This window comes from Oncorhynchus tshawytscha, unplaced genomic scaffold, assembly GCF_018296145.1.
Source record: "Oncorhynchus tshawytscha isolate Ot180627B unplaced genomic scaffold, Otsh_v2.0 Un_contig_8142_pilon_pilon, whole genome shotgun sequence".
Taxonomy (NCBI): domain Eukaryota; kingdom Metazoa; phylum Chordata; class Actinopteri; order Salmoniformes; family Salmonidae; genus Oncorhynchus; species Oncorhynchus tshawytscha.
In genome coordinates, this window is record NW_024609817.1 from 67,623 (window position 1) to 89,525 (window position 21,903).

The following is a 21,903-nucleotide window of genomic DNA, read 5'->3' on the forward strand; positions in this document are numbered from 1 at the left end:
CCTCTAAAGCTCTCCCGGTCCATCAACAGAAGATACACATCTTTAATAGATGCCGACTCTTCCCTTTGCTTGGCTGCTCCCATCTAAGTTCTGCCGTGGCTTTGATAGTCAAATAACAAACCTGTCCTGTGGTAACCCCGTCCATCCGTCCGTCGTCAGCGGGAAAGCATGGCAAAAATGTGGAAGTGTATCCCACACATATCAAGACATAATATGATGTGGGAACCATGAGACATGAGTATGATATTACAAGTATATTGAATTTTGATTAATCAGAAATGTTTTTTTGTAACTGAAAACAGAAATCTCAATTCTCATACGTATTTGATCTGTACACAATACTTTTGTATCATAGGCAAAAACAAATCAAATGAATACAAAATACATTCAATACATTTTAAAGTGCAAGTTACAGTATGTACAACTTCAAGTGGGTTGTTTCAGTCAACCTGCCATACAGAAAAAGATTTGCAAGCTTCTTTCAGGTTTCGATCTTTTACCCCGTACACACACCCTACAAATACAGATAATGACTTACCAGTAACACAGTTTGCATCCCAAATGGCACCCTATTCCCCATATAGTGCACTACATTTAAACAGAGCCTATGGGCCCTGGTGAAGAGTAGTGCACTACAAAGGGAATACGGTGCCATTTGGCATGCAACCATAGTCTACTGGATTTTATTTAATTGTATTACAGATCGAACTTAAGTTAAAAATAATACATGACAAATGCTGTGACACTTGAAATTGACAAAGAAAATTGACAATGGACAAATCACATCAAACATTGTCAAAACCTGAAATGTAATAAAACTATGTAATATATCGATTGTCTGTAAATTGTATTGTTTAAGTTTTCCTTTTCCTAGAAGGCCACTGTTCATTTCCTGATTTGCTAGAATGTATAGTTTTAGTGTGCTCCAATCAATCAACATTGTTTCAACATGCAAATTGCAATTTGCAAATGACATATCATTAAAAGGGATAGTTCACTGAAAACTCATCATCATCATCGTTTTTGCTCTGGACTGAAAGTGCTCAATCTTGAAGACTTGACTGGTGACATACACAATTGTTGTGGATTGTATTAACAGTGGACTAATGAACCAAATATTAAAATATAGTTTGAGTGAACTATCCCTTTAATAGGATACATTAGCTAACATAATTGTTTGTAGTAAACAGGAACTGTGTTTGTGTTGGTGCACGTATGTCTCCTACAATGTATTTTTCATGGGAGCAGACATTGACCCTGTCATGCCACACGCATCATCAGCTCTTCCAGGGCCCTCTCGCGGTGGTTCTCGTGGACTAACAGAACCTCTTTGATAGCGTTCTGCTGGAAGCCCATCTCATTGAACTGAGCCAGCAGGTGAAGAAACTCCTCAGCCTGAGGGGAGAGAGAGAGGAGAAACCATCAGATGATAGAGCAGCTTTTACAGTTAAAGGGATAGTTCACCCAAATGACATGTTGATTTTCTTACCCTTTTAGCAGTTTATGGGCAAGGTAAGACAATGTTCCATGTCGGTAAAGAAGCCAATATGTAATTTTGTATTTTGGGTGATTTAATTCCTTTAAATCCAGCAGTACAATTCAATTCAAATTGATTTGTTGTTCATTAGAGGAAAGCTGTGAGGTAAACAGAGAATACCAGGATAAATAAATGAATAATCTATGATGTTTACCTTAGTCTCACAGTTCTGGAACATCTCCAGAGCCTCCTCCACCTGAGCCTCGTCGTAGCCCCGCTCACACAGTCTGTCACAGGCCACCAGATAGCGCAGGATCTGCACACAACAAGCACAACACCACAGATTACTACGACTAATAGCATTACTGTCAGTTAGCAGGTAAACAGTTGCCTGGGTAACTGTCTGTCTCTGCGCTCACCAGCAGTCTGAAAGCCAAATATATTCAAGAGACGAGCATTAGACACAAAGCAGCCACAGATATGGTGGACAAGGTCATTGAAGAATACCGCTCCACACCACCACACTGACCTCAACTGACTTGGATATTTCATTTTCATAGTGTCCTTTCCAGCACGGCTTCAGTAACATGTCAGTGCAGTACAGATTGGTAGTGTGAAAAGGGTAAATGTTTCAGTGTAACTGAGTATTAACTGAGGTGGTTATCGTGAATCTGCCACTGTGCTCTGTGGTGTTCTATATCAATATGTGTGTTATTATGGCAAGAGTCCAATTACGCCTAACACAGCAGTGTATAACAGATTATTATAAAATCAGATTATATTTCTGCAGTGACAACTTGGTCTTGCGCTCTCACACACACCACACACACACACACACACACACACACACACACACACACACACACACACACACACACACACACACACACACACACACACACACACACACACACACACACACACACACACAGGTGATTCCATTGACACATTATATATAACAATAATCTGATAGGCCAATCTTGTGCTAATGACATCACTCTGCAAAGGTGAAGAACTAATCTGAGATCAGCGGAGTGAAAGATAATATGTGTGAGAGCAGCGTGACCCATGGCCCTGCTTTAACATGTTGAGCTGGGAGGGAGAGAGGGGGCAGGGGATTACACTGATTAAATAGGTCATTGATTAAAGAGTTGATCCCTGTTAATGTAACTCTCCAGCTGCCTTCTCTCTTCACTGGGAGAGAGGGAAGGAGATGGAGGAAGAGAGATAGAGACAGAAGGAGGAAGGGAAAGAGAGGGAGAAATGGGAGAGAGATGGGAGGAAAGAGAGATGGAAGTAGAGGGAGAGAAACAGAAAAGGGAAGAGAGAGGGTTGGGGAAGGATGGAGAGAGAAATAGATAGGAGCAAAAGGGGTGGGTGTTGTAGAGAGAGAGAGAGAGAAAGAGAGGGAGGGGCGGGGGGACATAAGAAAAGAGCTGAACCCTGGCTGCAACCTCCACACTGCAGGCTAGGAAACTTTCTAAACCATTTAGCCTAGCTAACTTTAATGTGTCACTTGATTCATGGTCAAGGACACTGATAAGGCCTTGACCAGAGGCAGCCCCTGAGAGAGAGAGAGAGACCCTTGGGCCCTGACAGTAAATCTCAGTAAGACCAAAATAATGGTGTTCCAAAAAAGGTCCAGCCACCAGGGCCACAAATACAAATTCCATCTAGACACTGTTGCCCTAGAGCACACAAAAAACTATACATACCTTGGCCTAAACATCAGCGCCACAGGTAACTTCCACAAAGCTGTGAACGATCTGAGAGACAAGGCAAGAAGGGCATTCTATGCCATCAAAAGGAACATAAATTTCAACATACCAATTAGGATTAGGCTAAAAATACTTGAATCCGTCATAGAGCCCACTGCCCTTTATGGTTGTGAGGTCTGGGGTCCGCTCACCAACCAAGACTTCACAAAATGGGACAAACACCAAATTGAGACTCGCAGAATTCTGCAAAAATATCCTCCGTGTACAACGTAGGACACCAAATAATGCATGCAGAGCAGAATTAGGCCGATACCCACTAATGATCAAAATCCAGAAAAGAGCCGTTAAATTCTATAACCACCTAAAAGGAAGCGATTCCCAAACCTTCCATAACAAAGCCATCACCTACAGAGAGATGAACCTGGAGAAGAGTCCCCTAAGCAAGCTGGTCCTGGGGCTCTGTTCACAGGACCCCAGGACAGCAGCACAATTAGACCCAACCAAATCATGAGAAAACAAAAAGATAATTATTTGACACATTGGAAAGAATTAACAAAAAAACAGAGCAAACTAGAATGCTATTTGGCCCTACACAGAGAGTACACAATGGCAGAATACCTGACCACTGTGACTGACCCAAACTTAAGGAAAGCTTTGACTATGTACAGACTCAGTGAGCATAGCCTTGCTATTGAGAAAGGCCGCCGTAGGCAGACATGGCTCTCAAGAGAAGACAGGCTATGTGCTCACTGCCCACAAAATGAGGTAGAAACTGAGCTGCACTTCCTAACCTCCTGCCCAATGTATGACCATATTAGAGAGACATATTTCCCTCAGATTACACAGATCCACAAAGAATTCGAAAACAAATCCAATTTTGAAAAACTCTCATATCTACTGGGTGAAATTCCACAGTGTGCCATCACAGCAGCAAGATTTGTGACCTGTTGCCACGAGAAAAGGGCAACCAGTGAAGAACACACACCATTGTAAATACAACCCATATCTATGCTTGTTTATTTTATCTTGTGTCCTTTACCATTTGTACATTGTTAAAACACTGTATATATATATATAATATGACATTTGTAATGTCTTTATTGTTTTGAAACTTCTGTATGTGTGATGTTTACTGTTAATTTTTATTGTTTTTCACTTTATATATTGACTTTATATATTATCTACCTCACTTGCTTTGGCAATGTTAACACATGTTTCCCATGCCAATAAAGCCCTTGAATTGAATTGAATTGAGAGAGAGACGGAGAGAGAGGAGCCAGAGGCAGCCCCTGAGAGAGAGAGAGAGAGAGAGAGAGGAGCCAGAGGCAGCCCCTGAGAGAGAGAGAGGAGCCAGAGGCAGCCCCTGAGAGAGAGAGAGAGAGAGAGGAGCCAGAGGCAGATCCTGAGAGAGGGAGAGAGGAGCCAGAGGCAGCCCCGAGAGAGAGAGAGAGAGAGAGAGAGAGAGAGGAGCCAGAGGCAGCCCCTGAGAGAGAGAGAGGAGCCAGAGGCAGCCCCTGAGAGAGAGAGAGAGAGAGAGAGAGGAGCCAGAGGCAGCCCCTGAGAGAGAGAGAGAGGAGCCAGAGGCAGCCCCTGGGAGAGAGAGGAGAGAGAGAGAGAGAGAGAGAGAGGAGCCAGAGGCAGCCCCTGAGAGAGAGAGAGAGAGAGGAGCCAGAGGCAGCCCCTGAGAGAGAGAGAGGAGCCAGAGGCAGCCCCTGAGAGAGAGAGAGAGAGAGAGGAGCCAGAGGCAGCACCTGAGAGAGAGGAGCCAGAGGCAGCCCCTGAGAGAGAGAGAGAGAGAGAGAGGAGCCAGAGGCAGCCCCTGAGAGAGAGAGAGAGAGAGAGAGAGAGAGAGAGAGGAGCCAGAGGCAGCCCCAGAGAGAGAGAGAGAGAGAGAGGAGCCAGAGGCAGCCCCTGAGAGAGAGAGAGAGAGGAGCCAGAGGCAGCCCCTGAGAGAGAGAGAGAGGAGCCAGAGGCAGCCCCTGAGAGAAGAGAGAGAGAGAGAGAGAGAGAGAGAGAGAGAGAGACAGAGAGAGAGAGAGGAGCCAGAGGCAGCCCCTGAGAGAGAGAGAAGCCAGTGGCAGCCCCTGAGAGAGAGAGAAGCCAGTGGCAGCACCTGAGAGAGAGAGAGAGAGAGAGAGAGAGAGAGAGAGGAGCCAGAGGCAGCCCCTGAGAGAGAGAGAGAGAGAGAGAGAGAGAGAGAGAGGAGCCAGTGGCAGCACCTGAGAGAGAGAGAGAGAGAGAGAGAGAGAGAGAGAGAGAGAGAGAGAGCCCCAGAGGCAGAGAGAGAGAGAGGAGCCAGAGGCAGCCCCTGAGAGAGAGAGAGAGAGAGAGAGAGAGAGAGGAGCCAGAGGCAGCCCCTGAGAGAGAGGAGAGAGAGAGAGAGAGGAGCCAGAGGCAGCCCCAGAGAGAGAGAGGAGCCAGAGGCAGCCCCTGAGAGAGAGAGAGAGAGAGAGAGAGAGGAGCCAGAGGCAGCCCCTGAGAGAGAGAGGAGCCAGAGGCAGCCCCTGAGAGAGAGAGAGAGAGGCAGAGAGAGAGAGAGGAGCCAGAGGCAGCCCCTGAGAGAGAGCCAGAGAGAGAGAGAGAGGGGAGCCAGAGGCAGCCCTTGAGAGAGAGAGAAGCCAGTGGCAGCACCTGAGAGAGAGAAGAGAGAGAGAGAGAGAGAGGAGAGAGAGAGAGAGAGGGAGAGAGAGAGAGCCAGAGGCAGCCCCTGAGAGAGAGAGAGAGAAGCCAGAGGCAGAGAGAGAGAGAGAGAGAGAGAGAGAGAGAGAGAGAGAGAGGAGCCAGAGGCAGCCCCTGGGAGAGAGAGAGAGAGAGAGAAGCCAGTGGCAGCACCTGAGAGAGAGAAAGAGAGAGAGAGAGAGAGAGAGAGAGAAGAGCCAGAGGCAGCCCCAGAGGCAGCCCCTGAGAGAGAGAGAGAGAGAGAGAGAGAGAGAGAGAGAAGCCAGTGGCAGCACCTGAGAGAGAAAAGAGAGAGAGAGAGAGAGGAGCCAGAGGCAGCCCCTGAGAGAGAGAGAGAGAGAGAGAGAGAGAGGAGCCAGAGGCAGCCCCTGAGAGAGAGAGAGAGAGAGAGAGAGAGAGAGGAGCCAGAGGCAGCCCCTGAGAGAGAGAGAGAGGCAGAGAGAGAGAGAGAGAGAGAGAGAGAGAGAGAGAGAGAGGAGCCAGAGGCAGCCCCTGAGAGAGAGGAGCCAGAGGCAGCCCCTGAGAGAGAGAGAGGAGCCAGAGGCAGCCCCTGAGAGAGAGAGGAGCCAGAGGCAGAGAGAGAGAGAGCCAGAGAGAGAGAGAGAGGGGAGCCAGAGGCAGCCCCTGAGAGAGAGAGGAAGCCAGTGGCAGCACCTGAGAGAGAGAGAGAGAGAGAGAGAGAGAGAGAGAGAGAGAGAGGAGCCAGAGGGCAGCCCCTGAGAGAGAGAGGAGCCAGAGGCAGCCCCTGAGAGAGAGAGAGAGGAGCCAGAGGCAGCCCCTGAGAGAGAGAGAGGAGCCAGAGGCAGCCCCTGAGAGAGAGAGAGAGAGAGAGAGAGAGAGAGGAGCCAGAGGCAGCCCCTGAGAGAGAGAGAGGAGCCAGAGGCAGCCCCTGAGAGAGAGAGAGGGGCCAGAGGTAGCCCCTGAAACTATATATGACTCTGCTGAGAACACACATAATACTGAGCATGTTGTGGAAACGTTGGAGTATCTGGTATCTATTTTTACAATGGTGTTTTTTACCCTCCTCCTCTATCTCTTCATGGGCAAATGACATCAAATACAAGCCGGGCTGCGGGGAGCTAAAACCATTTGTTCTGCTCTGTCATTAAACACTAAAGCCAACTGAGGTAGATGCACACTGTCAGATGGGGTAAAGTTGAGAGTGCTGGCATCATGTCCGGCTACGTGGACTCAATGCTCTGGAATGTGGCACTGTAGCAAATTACAGAAACGTGGGGCTTTTGGTTGTATGTATTTGTATTTATTAAGGATCCCCATTAGTTCCTTCCAAGGCAGCAGCTACTTTTCCTGGGGTCCAGCAACATTAAGGCAGTTACAGTGTATACACAATTCAAAATATTACATGACATTACATTTCATAACATGGGTCTTGAGCGTCACCACCGATAAATCCATGATTATCGAAAACTTCAACAAGCACTTCTCAATGGCTGGCCATGCCTTCCGCCTGGCTACTCCAACCTCGGCCAACAGCTCCGCCCCCCCCCGCAGCTACTCGCCCAAGCCTCTCCAGGTCCTCCTTTACCCAAATCCAGATAGCAGATGTTCCGAAAGAGCTGCAAAACCTGGACCCGTACAAATCAGCTGGGCTTGACAATCTGGACCCTCTATTTCTGAAACTATCCGCCGCCATTGTCGCAACCCCTATTACCAGCCTGTTCAACCTCTCTTTCATATAGTCTGAGATCCCCAAGGATTGGAAAGCTGCCGCAGTCATCCCCCTCTTCAAAGGGGGAGACACCCTGGACCCAAACTGTTACAGACCTATATCCATCCTGCCCTGCCTATCTAAGGTCTTCGAAAGCCAAGTCAACAAACAGGTCACTGACCATCTCGAATCCCACCGTACCTTCTCCGCTGTGCAATCTGGTTTCTGAGCCGGTCACTGGTGCACCTCAGCCACGCTCAAGGTACTAAACAATATCATAACCGCCATCTATAAAAGACAGTACTGTGCAGCCGTCTTCATCGACCTTGCCAAGGCTTTCGACTCTGTCAATCACCATATTCTTATCGGCAGACTCAGTAGCCTCAGTTTTTCGGATGACTGCCTTGCCTGGTTCACCAATTACTTTGCAGACAGAGTTCAGTGTGTCAAATCGGAGGGCATGCTGTCCGGTCCTCTGGCAGTCTCTATGGGGGTGCCACAGGGTTCAATCCTCGGGCCGACTCTTTTCTCTGTATATATCAATGATGTTGCTCTTGCTGCGGGCGATTCCCTGATCCACCTCTACGCAGACGACACCATTCTATATACTTCCGGCCCGTCCTTGGACACTGTACTATCTAACCTCCAAACGAGCTTCAATGCCATACAACACTCCTTCCGTGGCCTCCAACTGCTCTTAAACGCTAGTAAAACCAAATGCATGCTTTTCAACCATTCGCTGCCTGCACCCGCACGCCTGACCAGCATCACCACCCTGGATGGTTCCGACCTTGAATATGTGGACATCTAAAAAGTACCTAGGTGTCTGGCTAGACTGTAAACTCTCCTTCCAGACTCATATCAAACATCTCCAATCGAAAATCAAGTCAAGAGTCGGCTTTCTATTCCGCAACAAAGCCTCCTTCACTCACGCCACCAAACTTACCCTAGTAAAACTGACTATCCTACCGATCCTCGACTTCGGCGATGTCATCTACAAAATTGCTTCCAACACTCTACTCAGCAAACTGGATGCAGTTTATCACAGTGCCATCCGTTTTGTCACTAAAGCACCTTATACCACCCACCACTGCGACTTGTATGCTCTAGTCGGCTGGCCCTCGCTACATATTCGTTGCCAGACCCACTGGTCATCTACAAGTCCATGCTAGGTAAAGCTCCGCCTTATCTCAGTTCACTGGTCACGATGGCAACACCCATCCGTAGCACGCGCTCCAGCAGGTGTATCTCACTGATAATCCCTAAAGCCAACACCTCATTTGGCCGCCTTTCGTTCCAGTTCTCTGCTGCCTGTGACTGGAACGAATTGCAAAAATCGCTGAAGTTGGAGACTTTTATCTCCCTCACCAACTTCAAACATCTGCTATCTGAGCAGCTAACCGATCGCTGCAGCTGTACATAGTCTATCGGTAAATAGCCCACCCATTTTTACCTACCTCATCCCCATACTGTTTTTATTTATTTACTTTTCTGCTCTTTTGCACACCAATATCTCCACCTGTACATGACCATCTGATCATTTATCACTCCAGTGTTAATCTGCAAAATTGTAATTATTTGCCTACCTCCTCATGCCTTTTGCACACAATGTATATAGACTCCCCTTTTTTTTCTACTGTGTTATTGACTTGTTAATTGTTTACTCCATGTGTAACTCTGTGTTGTCTGTTCACACTGCTATGCTTTATCTTGGCCAGGTCGCAGTTGTAAATGAGAACTTGTTCTCAACTAGCCTACCTGGTTAAATAAAGGTGTTCTCAACTAGCCTACCTGGTTAAATAAAGGTGTTCTCAACTAGCCTACCTGGTTAAATAAAGGTGTTCTCAACTAGCCTACCTGGTTAAATAAAGGTGTTCTCAACTAGCCTACCTGGTTAAATAAAGGTGTTCTCAACTAGCCTACCTGGTTAAATAAAGGTGTTCTCAACTAGCCTACCTGGTTAAATAAAGGTGTTCTCAACTAGCCTACCTGGTTAAATAAAGGTGTTCTCAACTAGCCTACCTGGTTAAATAAAGGTGAAATAAATCAAATCAAAATACATTCCTTGCGATTTAACATTTCGGAACTTATTGTACCGTTACAATATGAAGCACAGAGCTGGGTTGACATACTATTCCAAATACTTTAGCTGGACTTGATTAAGTTTGCTTGGTGCAATGGAACCAATAGAATAGTCACAAAAGTACAATCCCCGCCCATCTGGCATTCCAGGTAGGCTAAAGCAAACGCTATTACTATTTGAAAGATTTCAAATCGTATGTGAACCCAGGTGTGATGCAGCATTAGGGATATCAGACTTGGTTGGCTTTGAACAGAATAACACAGAGACATCTGGGGGATAAAGGGATATGGTGGAGTCTTTGAACAGAGTAACACAGAGACATCTGGGGGATAAAGGGATATGGTGGAGTCTTTGAACAGAATAACACAGAGACATCTGGGGGATAAAGGGATATGGTGGAGTCTTTGAACAGAATAACACAGAGACATCTGGGGGATAAAGGGATATGGTGGAGTCTTTGAACAGAATAACACAGAGACATCCGGGGGATAAAGGGATATGGTGGAGTCTTTGAACAGAATAACACAGAGACATCCTGGGGGATAAAGGGATATGGTGGAGTCTTTGAACAGAATAACACAGAGACATCTGGGGGATAAAGGGATATGGTGGAGTCTTTGAACAGAATAACACAGAGACATCCGGGGATAAAGGGATATGGTGGAGTCTTTGAACAGAATAACACAGAGACATCCGGGGGATAAAGGGATATGGTGGAGTCTTTGAACAGAATAACACAGAGACATCCGGGGGATAAAGGGATATGGTGGAGTCTTTGAACAGAATAACACAGAGACATCCGGGTGATAAAGGGATATGGTGGAGTCTTTGAACAGAATAACACAGAGACATCCGGGGATAAAGGGATATGGTGGAGTCTTTGAACAGAATAACACAGAGACATCTGGGGGATAAAGGGATATGGTGGAGTCTTTGAACAGAATAACACAGAGACATCCGGGGATAAAGGGATATGGTGGAGTCTTTGAACAGAATAACACAGAGACATCTGGGGGATAAAGGGATATGGTGGAGTCTTTGAACAGAATAACACAGAGACATCCGGGGATAAAGGGATATGGTGGAGTCTTTGAACAGAATAACACAGAGACATCCGGGGATAAAGGGATATGGTGGAGTCTTTGAACAGAGTCTAACACAGAGACATCCGGGGATAAAGGGATATGGTGGAGTCTTTGAACAGAATAAAAGAACATCCGGGGGATAAAGGGATATGGTGGAGTCTTTGAACAGAGTAACACAGAGACATCCGGGGATAAACAGGACACGGGGATGGAGAGTGGAGTCTTTGAACAGAGGAACACAGAGACATCCGGGGGATAAAGGGATATGGTGGAGTCTTTGAACAGAATAACACAGAGACATCCGGGGGATAAAGGATATGGTGGAGTCTTGGAACAGGTCGAGAGGACACGACAGTCAGAAGAGGAGTCAGAGAGAGACAGGATAAGACACGATAAAGGGATATGGTGGAGGAGGAAACAGACAGGATTAGGGATTAGTGATCTGCTCTCTTTACACTAAGCCTGACGAGAGGACACATACTAGTTCCAGGACACATACTGCTGTTGTGTATTAGAGACGGGTCTAGATTCAAATCTCTTTCCCAAGCCAAGTCCGATGTTAATGTGGGAAACATCTACTACACATACCCCTCTTTACATGTTCTGTGTAAAGCATAGAATGTATGGTGGAAATACAATGGCTCTGATGCCACATGTCCCAGCAAAAATGACCTTAATTACCTTTCTATTCTGTAAGCCAAATAAAAATGAAAGGCTTTTAAAATGTCCACTCATTTGTGAATCGTTGCATTAATCAAGTGTGCAACATGACGTGCAATATGGTTTAGATGAGAAGCGGCTGTATAGTTTGAATTGCTATACTAATTTTGTTTGTCTATATACTATGGTATTTATGGTACGCTAATAGCTGCACAAAAACTTGAAGCAGGAATGTGGCTTTGGCCACACCACATCCAAGGCAAGTGTAAGTATAGTGTAAACATAAAAGTTACAAACCGGATGTTGAAGAGAGATAAATCTTAATACACATATTTTAGTAATGTAAAAGAAAAACAGCCTGAGAGAGGACACGACGAGAGGACACGACGAGAGGACACGACGAGAGGACACGACGGAGAGGACACGACGAGAGGACGAGAGGACACAGGAACGACGAGGAGGACACGACGAGAGGACACGACGAGAGGACATCTTAATACACGGAGAGGACACACGAGAGACACGATGTAAAGAGGAGAGGACACGAGAGGACACGACGAGAGGACACGACGAGAGGACACGACGGAGAGGACACGACGAGAGGACACGACGAGAGGACACGACGAGAGGACACGACGGAGAGGACACGACGAGAGGACACGACGAGAGGACACGACGGAGAGGACACGACGAGAGGACACGACGAGAGGACACGACGGAGAGGACACGACGAGAGGACACGACGAGAGGACACGACGGAGAGGACACGACGAGAGGACACGACGAGAGGACACGACGAGAGGACACGACGAGAGGACACGACGAGAGGACACGACGACAGGACACGACGGAGAGGACACGACAGAGAGGACACGACGAGAGGACACGACGGAGAGGACACGACGGAGAGGACACGACGAGAGGACACACGGAGAGGACACGACGGAGAGGACACGATGAGAGGACACGACGGAGAGGACACGACGGAGAGGACACGACGGAGAGGACACGAGGAGAGGACGCGACGGAGAGGACACGACGGAGAGGACACGACGGAGAGGACACGACGAGAGAGGACACGACGGAGAGGACACGACGGAGAGGACACGACGGAGAGGACACGACGGAGAGGACACGACGGAGAGGACACACGAGAGGACACGATGAGAGGACACGACGGAGAGGACACGACGGAGAGGACACGACGAGAGGACACGACGAGAGGACACGACGGAGAGGACACGACGAGAGGACACGACGAGAGGACACGACGGAGAGGACACGACGGAGAGGACACGACGGAGAGGACACGACGGAGAGGACACGACGAGAGGACACGACGGAGAGGACACGACGGAGAGGACACTCACGGAGTGGACACGACGGAGAGGACACTACGGAGTGGACACGACGGAGAGGACACGATGAGAGGACACGATGAGAGGACACACGAGAGGACAGAGGACACGATGAGAGGACATGACGAGAGGACATGACGGAGAGGACACGATGAGAGGACACGTCGAGAGGACACGAAGGAGAGGACACGACGAGAGGACACGACGGAGAGAGAGACTCCAGACACCAAAGAGATCAAATTAGCACCTTAAATAACTTTTACTGAGTATAACTGAAAAAATATTTTTAAAAGGGTAATAAGACAAAGATATAAAACTATTGTGCATTGGCAATATTTCATGATGATAAATCTTATTGAATTGAATGGCGAAGGTTCATAAACCTTGGCAGAATTCAGTTATGACGTTTTAGCACGATCCACAGATTTATTTTTTAACTACAGCGCACGACATGGTTCAATGTGCCAATAAATCAGCATAATCTACTTTTTCTGTTTTTTTAATTGCCGTCGTCCTGAAGCTAAAATTGGGATCATGTATACTCTACTGGCGAACATTAAAGAAGAGTAATGGAACGCAATGTACCATACGGCGAACTTAGCAAAGCAAGGATTTGTGGCAAGTACATGGGGGTCGCCATCTTTATGCACCTCTGCTATTGAAAAAGAGAACAGAGAGAGAGACTAGACGATGTGGCTGGCAGGATCGGAGAGAGCTCTGTTTCAACTACATTTTATGACAATGTCTTCTTAGGCTAGAACACAATTGGCTGCTACATCATCATATCACTCTGTACGGTGTGTCAATGATGTCATGTAAAACATGTTGTGCTGACCACAGAATTAAACAGAGCACTAGAAAGGACATTGGCATCCCAGGGACACAACTACAGGACGGCCATCTTGGTCAGAGAAACTTTCATTCTAGAAACTGGTCAAATTCATGTTTATGAAATGTTTGTGACTGTGTTTTGAGATGGACCTGTTCTGGGCTCTGCTGGCCGGTCTTCTGCAGGGCGATGATGGCGGTGCGGAGCGGATAGCCCCTTTCAGTGATGGCGTGCAGCAGCTCTCTCTCTTCGGGGCTCAGCGCGGACAGCAGCTCCACCGAGGAGTCCAGTGCTGACGCGGCGTGGGAACCCAGGGGTTGTGAGGTCACCGAGGGAAGGGCCGGCAGGCAGAAGTACGGACTCAGGGACTGCACACACAGGGGGGAAGAGCAGAGAGAGTGTGAGAGAGACCGAGGGGGAGGGGAGGTGGGGAGTTTGTGAAAGAAAGAAAACCAACCCCATAAAGGGAGAGGGTTAGCCTGAAACCCCAGCCTGACTGATGCCGCTCTATGTGCCTGTAGATTGACAACCTGACTGACAGCCTGTGCGTGGAACTGGCAACATTCACGCAACATGAGTGCAACATTTATAGTGCATGACAGCGTATGTACACGGCTGGCTAACCTTGAAAGACTGGTTTGCTGAGAAATACATTTCCCTGAGTAATTCCACTCGCTAATCCTGATGAACTAATAATAACTTGAGACGATTCCAGGGACAGACTTTACACTAGCTATATTTAGAGCACACATCCCTCAAAACATTTGAGAAATGTGAATTGGAAAAGAACCTTAATATACTCAGGAGGATCTGTTTTCTCTATCAACTAACATACTACATACAATTTGCTTTACAAAAATATGGATTTCATTCGTTTTTGTAAAAATGTATTTTACAAATATATCTAAAAGTTTCAAGTTCATCTGAAATACAATCTATCATATTTCCATTCAACATATGTACTGTATCGGGAGTCCAAGTTGAGCAAATCCCACATGAGCTTGTTGAGCTGTGGTTGGCGTGAGAATACGTCTGATACTTAGTGTGGGGGTTTAAATTCCTCCATCTTTTTCCAGGCCCATGCTGCTCCGAGGCAGAGCCAGTTATAGAACCGTCACTCTGCCCACTGAGGACATCTGGTTTGGTGCTTTAGTTTTTAAAGACAGCACATGGGAACTAGGAAGTGGGGCCTTGAACTACACAGCCTAGAGAAAATGTTTTTTTAAGAAATGGGAAAACATTCTTACTTATTGATAGAGGCATACCCGGGTGTACCTGAACCCATTCCTACTAATATAAAATAAGGGGATTGATGAATAGAATAGTCTACTATGCTAAATAATTCTGAGCTTCTCAGTTGGACAATGACTAGGCAACAATAATGTAAAAGGGACACTTGGATCCAAAGAGACTGTGGTTTTTGCGTGTGTTGATATTCATGATGGTGTACAGCTACAGAAGGTAACTAACGTTGGTGACAGTGGCTAGGTAAACCAATTCAACGTATGGATTCAGGGCAAGACCGCTTTCAGGGCAAGGAAACATATCATTTTGTCATTTCAGTGAAATATCTCTTTAACTATCTAACAATACTAATTGATCTATGCATAGTCACTTTACCTACATGTACATATTACCTCAATTACCTCGACTAACCGGTGCCCCCGCACATTGACTCTGTACCGGTACCCCCCTGTATATAGCCTCGCTATTGTTCTTTTACTGCTGCTCTTTCATTTTTTACATTTTTCTTATTTAACACTTTTTTTCTTAAAACTGCATTGTTGGTTAAGGGCTTGTAAGTCAGCATTTCACTGTAAGGTTTACACCTGTTGTATTCGGCGCATGTGACAAATACAATTTGATTTGATTTGATTCTGGGCCTTCACTACCACTTCTCTACTATATTTCTCCTAATAGGAGGTCATGTCCGTACCGGATGTGTTGGCTTGTGGTGTCTGATGGAGGGGACATTCTCTGTGTTGGCCCTGGTCAATGGGTGTCTGGGTAGGGATGAGGAGGACGGTGGCTTGGGTCCTTCTGGGGGGCAGGGGGTCCCCTGGATACACTCTCTGGGGGTCTCCAGAACGGACAGCGAGTACTGGCGGAGGTTCTTCCTACGCTGGTAGGTCACCAGACCACTCTGAGAGACAGGTAGGTTCAGGACGTTAGGGGTGCAGGTCTGTCGTGGCTTCCTCACCCCAGGAACACGCTGATCCGACCTGTACCCTGAACCAGACTCCGAGGAACCCTCTCCCGACGAAGAGCACTCCTCTTCTTCCTCGGAGTCGGAGATGACGAACTTGACCCGGGTGCGCATGTCAACCGGGTTCAGGCTGTGGGAGCGCTGGCGGGGGTTGGGCTCCCAGAAGTCAGAGCTGTGTCGGCTGGCCAGGCGGCTCTCCTGGGGGCTGCTGAAGAGATGCCAGTAGGGTGGGCTGGAGGGGAGCACCTCGGATGGGGATCTGGGGCCGGGGGTTGGGGCTGGCTGGGGTAACCTCCCTGGAGGCCCTGGAGCACCCAGTTCTCCAAGCTGAACATGTACTGTTGACAGAGGTGAAGATGGGTTGGTAAATGGTTGTTGGTTGATGGGTGGGTGGGTGGGTGGGTTGTTGGTTGATGGGTGGGTGGGTGGGTTGTTGGTTGATGGGTGGGTGGGTGGGTTGTTGGTTGATGGGTGGGTGGGTGGGTGGGTGGGTGGGTGGGTGGGTGGGTGGGTGGGTGGGTGGGTGGGTGGATGAATGGAGTGTACTTTAAGAGAACCATTTAATCACGTTATGTCACTAACATATTTTCGAATACCAACCAATCAAATGGCGAACCAATCAAACAATTAATCAGGTAAGCAGTCATTCTAGCAAATGCTTCCTTCTTCCCTCAAAGCGCTTCACATTGTTAACGTGTGTCACGCAACTCATCGACTCACCCACCGCCAATGTCTAACACCCACTCGGCTTTCCCTTAGCGATTTGGTCTTTCACTTGGATCACACTTATCCAATATCATGTGATTAAGGGAAGGAAGAGAGGAAGGAAGGATCCAATAAGGCCAAGGACGCAACACAGCAAATGTTTCACTATCAATTTTCCACCTTCATTTTGTCTACATTTATGGCTTTGTTTGCCTTCCCATCAATTTCCCAGACTGTAGGAAATACCTTTGCATGTGATGCCCAAAAACCACGACACCACACATCAGATTGAAGCTGTTCTCTCTGTTAACAAGATGAATGAATTGATCCCAATAGAGGTGTGTGTGTGCTTGTGCGTGTGTTTTCAGAATTATACAAAGGTGCCTGCTTCAGCCCAGACTAGATGTTCTTTCCAAATAGCACCCCTGTTCCCTTTATATTTCCTGCACTACATATGAAATAGGGTCCCATTTGAGACACAACCTAGGTTCTGTTGGCTTTAGATGGATGAGGCTGTCAAACTCAACTCTCTCCAGAACAGAGGAGGTGAAAATAAAATGTCAACATCAGGCTCCTATAATAATCACACTGGGTTTATCAGATTCTAAACCACTGACTATGGCTTCAGAGTAGTATTAACAATGAGGAGATTATTATGTGTTGCAGGTGGCTGTCTGTTCCCTATATAGTGTAATACTCTTCACCAGGGCCAATAGGGCTTGAAAATACCTATGAAATGAATTTAAATCCAACCAAATACTTCCACAAATTAGCCTGTTCCCAGATCTGTTTGTGCTGACTTGCCAATGACCATAGAAGTAGGTGAGTATAGCACAAACAACTGGGACCAGGAAACCATCATTTCTGTTGATGTTTTATTAATTATATAAAGGCCATACCATAAAGGTGTTGATCAAAAACATCCCCAGCAGAGTTTTTCTGGCCCTAGTATTTAGCTATGTTATAGCTTCAAACTGCAAAGCTATGTAGGGAGAACATCGTACACACTCTGTGTGTTGAGGCCACTGTGAATTTGGAAACAAACCTTACTCGAACCCTAACACGATTAAGGAGAAAGCTTGGCCGAGATTTTGACAACTAAACCGAAGCGACATATTTTCCCTTCTCCGTTAAATACACAACCATTTGACTGTATGGACAATGTTGGTGGTCACTGTGGGATTTAGGTTTGGCGGTGTTGCAGTGGACTGGGTCAAAGGCCACCCAGTATCATAACAGTCCTAATTACACTAAAACAAGAGCAGGAGACGTCAGCCATTTTCCCATGACTTTAACTTCTACTCAGTAAAAGTCGATGACAACATTGGAAAACAGCGTGATTAAAACACCCGTTGTATATCTGTGTTGTATTTTGAGCATTATGTTCTGTCTGTGTTGTATTTTGAGCTGTGTTGTATATTTTTATGTTCTGTCTGTGTTGTATTTTGAGCATTATGTTCTGTCTGTGTTGTATTTTGAGTGTTAGGTTCTGTCTGTGTTGTATTTTGAGTGTTATGTTCTGTCTGTGTTGTATTTTGAGCATTAGGTTCTGTCTGTGTTGTATTTTGAGTGTTATGTTCTGTCTGTGTTGTATTTTGAGTGTTATGTTCTATCTGTGTTGATGTTCCAACCATGTGTAGAATGTCATCAAAGCTTTCTGGTGTCATCAACAAATAAATAAATGATAGCCCCCCCTCAATCTCTTACACACACCGACCTCTGTCTCCTGCAGTATGGTGAGATAGTCTGGGACAGTGATGTCTGGGGCAGCAATCAGCTCCACCTCTTCCCTGGGTCCCTCCAGAGATCCCAGAAGGGTCTTAAAAGGAACCTCATCCAAACAGGACATCCTCCTGCTGCTCTTCTGGTCACTGGGGGAGAAGGAGAGAGAAGGAGTAGGGAGAGGGAGAGGAGGAGGGAGAGAGAGAGGAGGAAGAGAAGGAGAGATGAGGAGTAGGGAGAGAAGGAGGGAGAGAGGAGGAAAAGTAAGAGAAGGAGAGCGGAGGATTGGAGGAAGAGGAGGAGCGATATCAGTTTTCAACAGTCTACTATTGTCCATCATTGTAACCTGGACTCCAGCTGTTCCAGTAACTAGCATATGGTGTTGAGGTCTGGTACTGAGAGACAGGTGGGAAGGTGACAAGGGAGCTATATTGCCTCTCCTGAAATAAATTGCCTGGCATCTCTGTCACATTTAGACAGGATTGGATAGGAGACCAAAACAGATTCTCCTCTTGGTTCCCAGAAACGTACACTTTTTCCTTCCTATATATCGGTATATTCTGTTACACAATCTAGGAGAGGGAAGTCTGGGGGAAGAGGATTAAGGATTATAAGGTACCATGTCTGACTCTCTCAGACGTCAACACCTGATGCTCCTCTCCTATTGGCCGAAGGGGACGGAAAACACACGCACGCAAGGCAGAAAGCAAGCATGCACGCATGCATGCACACACACACACTGCCGTACGAAAGAAAGAATGCAAACACACACTCCAGTAAACCCTCCTTATGCAGACAGGTGTTGTGAGGCTAAAGCATCATCACAACTAAGCCCCTCCACCACCACAGCTGATCATCAACCCCAGTATGTTTGCTACTGTAGAATTAGAATTACTAGAAAGGAAAATAATATCCTATTCTTTATATAGTGCCCTACTTGTTTCTGGTCAAAAGTTGAGCACTATATAGGGCATATATAAAAGAGTGTGATTTGAGGCGTGGCCAAACAGCTGAAAACAGTCATTGTTGCAAATAATGCATCTTTATGTGGCGCAGAATTCTGGGCCCGTATTCATAAAACGTCTCAGGATAGAGTACTGATCTTAGATCAGTTTTGCCTTTAAGATCATAATGAATAAGATTAGGCCTATGTGAACAGGCAGGACCTGATCCTAGATTGCTTATGAATATTGGCCCGGATGTGAGAAGCCTTGATTGAGCCAACATTCCTAATGGTACACCAATATGGCCACCGATGTACCCACCATGAGATGCTCATTTGAATGGGAATGTCTGCTCCACAGAACCATACTGAGTAGAATGAATGTCCTCATTCAAGTCAATGATGCCACAATGGGTGGACTGGCAGCCATTTTAAAAGTGTATCCATGAGGATGCAGTCAAACTCTGGTTTGAGGGGTTGTACCCATTTTAGCACTACCTGTTTTGATTCTATGGCTGCCCTTCTAGCTTCAGATGGTGCTGGACTAATGACGAGGCTGGAGACCTAAACAGGCATACCGGTTAAGCTTATTAACTAGTTTTAAAACGCACGAAGAGCGAGACAATGGAAAGTTCAATGACAGTAGACCTACATTCTACAATATAGTCGTCTGTTTCCATAGTTAAACTGCGTCACTGGAAATGTTTAGTTTTTCAAAATATATATTTTTTTTTAAGTAGGCCTATCTATCCGTTTTAAATGAATGACCTATTCAGCAAATATTGTTGTATGATTCCAGAGTGGGGAAACACCCTCCATATTGTTTAACACTTGTAGGCCTATTATGGCCATCATGCAAAGGTGAGGAAAAAATATGAGAAACACATGAGAAGAACCACTAAACACATAACACTATGACAGGTATTATGTCCCCAGAAGACAATAGTGCCATACACAGGACATTGACTGATGCACAAGGGTTCAATAAGTCACAGTTGCCCAAAAGAAATAAGATGATAACTAGTGGTTTCTTCTACTATATACTATCCTAACAATGAAGGGTAATATGAAGTAGGCTAGTAAAAACTCCAGAAAGAAGATAATTCCAATCACAAAAAAAAGAAAAAAGCCTAATATCACCCAACAGCACCCCCTGCCACACGGTAACTATTCCTATCACCAGAGGAACAATCATCACCGGAGGAACTATCACATCACCAGAGGAACTATCATCACCAGAGGAACAATCATCACCAGAGGAACTATCATCACCAGAGGAACAATCATCACCAGAGGAACTATCATCACCAGAGGAACTATCATCACCAGAGGAACTATCATCACCAGAGGATCTATCATCACCAGAGGAACTATCATCACCAGAGGAACAATCATCACCAGAGGAACTATCATCACCAGAGGAACTATCATCACCAGAGGAACAATCATCACCAGAGGAACTATCATCACCAGAGGAACTATCATCACCAGAGGAACTATCATCACCAGAGGAACTATCATCACCAGAGGAACTATCATCACCAGAGGAACTATCATCACCAGAGGAACTATCATCACCAGAGGAACTATCATCACCAGAGGAACTATCATCACCAGAGGAACTATCATCACCAGAGGAACAATCATCACCAGAGGAACTATCATCACCAGAGGAACTATCATCACCAGAGGAACAGAGGAACTATCATCACCAGAGGAACTATCATCACCAGAGGAACTATCATCACCAGAGGAACAATCATCACCAGAGGAACTATCATCACCAGAGGAAATCATCACCAGAGGAACTATCATCACCAGAGGAACTATCATCACCAGAGGAACTATCATCACCAGAGGACCTATCATCACCAGAGGAAATCATCACCAGAGGAACTATCATCACCTCTAGAAAAGCATTTGCTACTCAAACGAAAGCACAAGCATATCAAAACATCTTTATGTGAAAAAAACAGTTGGAGTGACATGAGGCATTATCCTCATATTGTGCTACTGACTGTACGTTTGTTTATTCCATGTGTAACTCTGTTTTTGTCGCACTGTTTTGCTTTATCTTGGCCAGGTCGCAGTTGTAAATGAGAACTTGTTCTCAGCTGGCCTACCTGGTTAAATAAAGGAGAAATCAAATAAAAAATCATCAAGTAAATACTCAACCAAATCCAAATCACAAAAAATTTGCTACTTAAATAATCTGTCAGTTTTTTTTATGTACCTGTACTTGTTTCTGTGAGCAGTCCCTCTCTTCTCTGTAGTGCTTCTTCCTCTCTCAGGCCTGGGTTACTGATGTCGTGTGTGTTGTTGCTGCCTCTCCCAACCTGTTGGTGATTAAGAGCAGTGGGCGTGAGGTCTGAGGATACAGGAGGATTAGCCCTCCTGAACCACTATGCTACTGACATAACTCACTGACTTCAGCTGCTTACCTGCTGCTGTCCAGGCGCATGTCGACTGGAAACACCCAAGGAACACCGCTCCCATTACACCATCACCACATCCCAAATGGTACCCTATTCTGGTATTCCCTACACTGTGCATTATATAGGGAATAGGTATGGGCCCTGGTCAACAGTAGTGCACTACATAGGGAATAGACTGCCATTTGGGACCATCCCCAGGGTCTGTTAAGGGTGAAGTATTGCAGAGCATTCAGATATACATATATTTTGTAGAACAGATATAACCCCCAAGCCATAACACATCTACCTCAAATACCTCTGCACATTGAACTGGTACTCCCTCCATTCTTGTGTA

At 46.2% G+C, this 21,903-nt stretch overlaps 1 protein-coding gene across 1 annotated transcript; it reads right to left on the reverse strand.

The window, feature by feature from the left end:
- Nucleotides 1–382: 382 nt before the first annotated feature.
- On the reverse strand, nucleotides 383–21,480 carry ubap1lb (ubiquitin associated protein 1-like b). Its single transcript, XM_042318864.1, has 6 exons — nucleotides 21,368–21,480; nucleotides 18,187–18,340; nucleotides 15,495–16,102; nucleotides 13,711–13,926; nucleotides 1,692–1,793; nucleotides 383–1,395 (listed from the first exon to the last, which is right to left on the reverse strand). The coding sequence occupies exons 3-6, from the start codon at nucleotides 15,876–15,878 to the stop codon at nucleotides 1,261–1,263; spliced, it is 837 nt and encodes a 278-aa protein (XP_042174798.1). The 5' UTR covers nucleotides 15,879–16,102; nucleotides 18,187–18,340; nucleotides 21,368–21,480; the 3' UTR covers nucleotides 383–1,260.
- Between the last annotated feature and the right edge of the window lie 423 nt (nucleotides 21,481–21,903).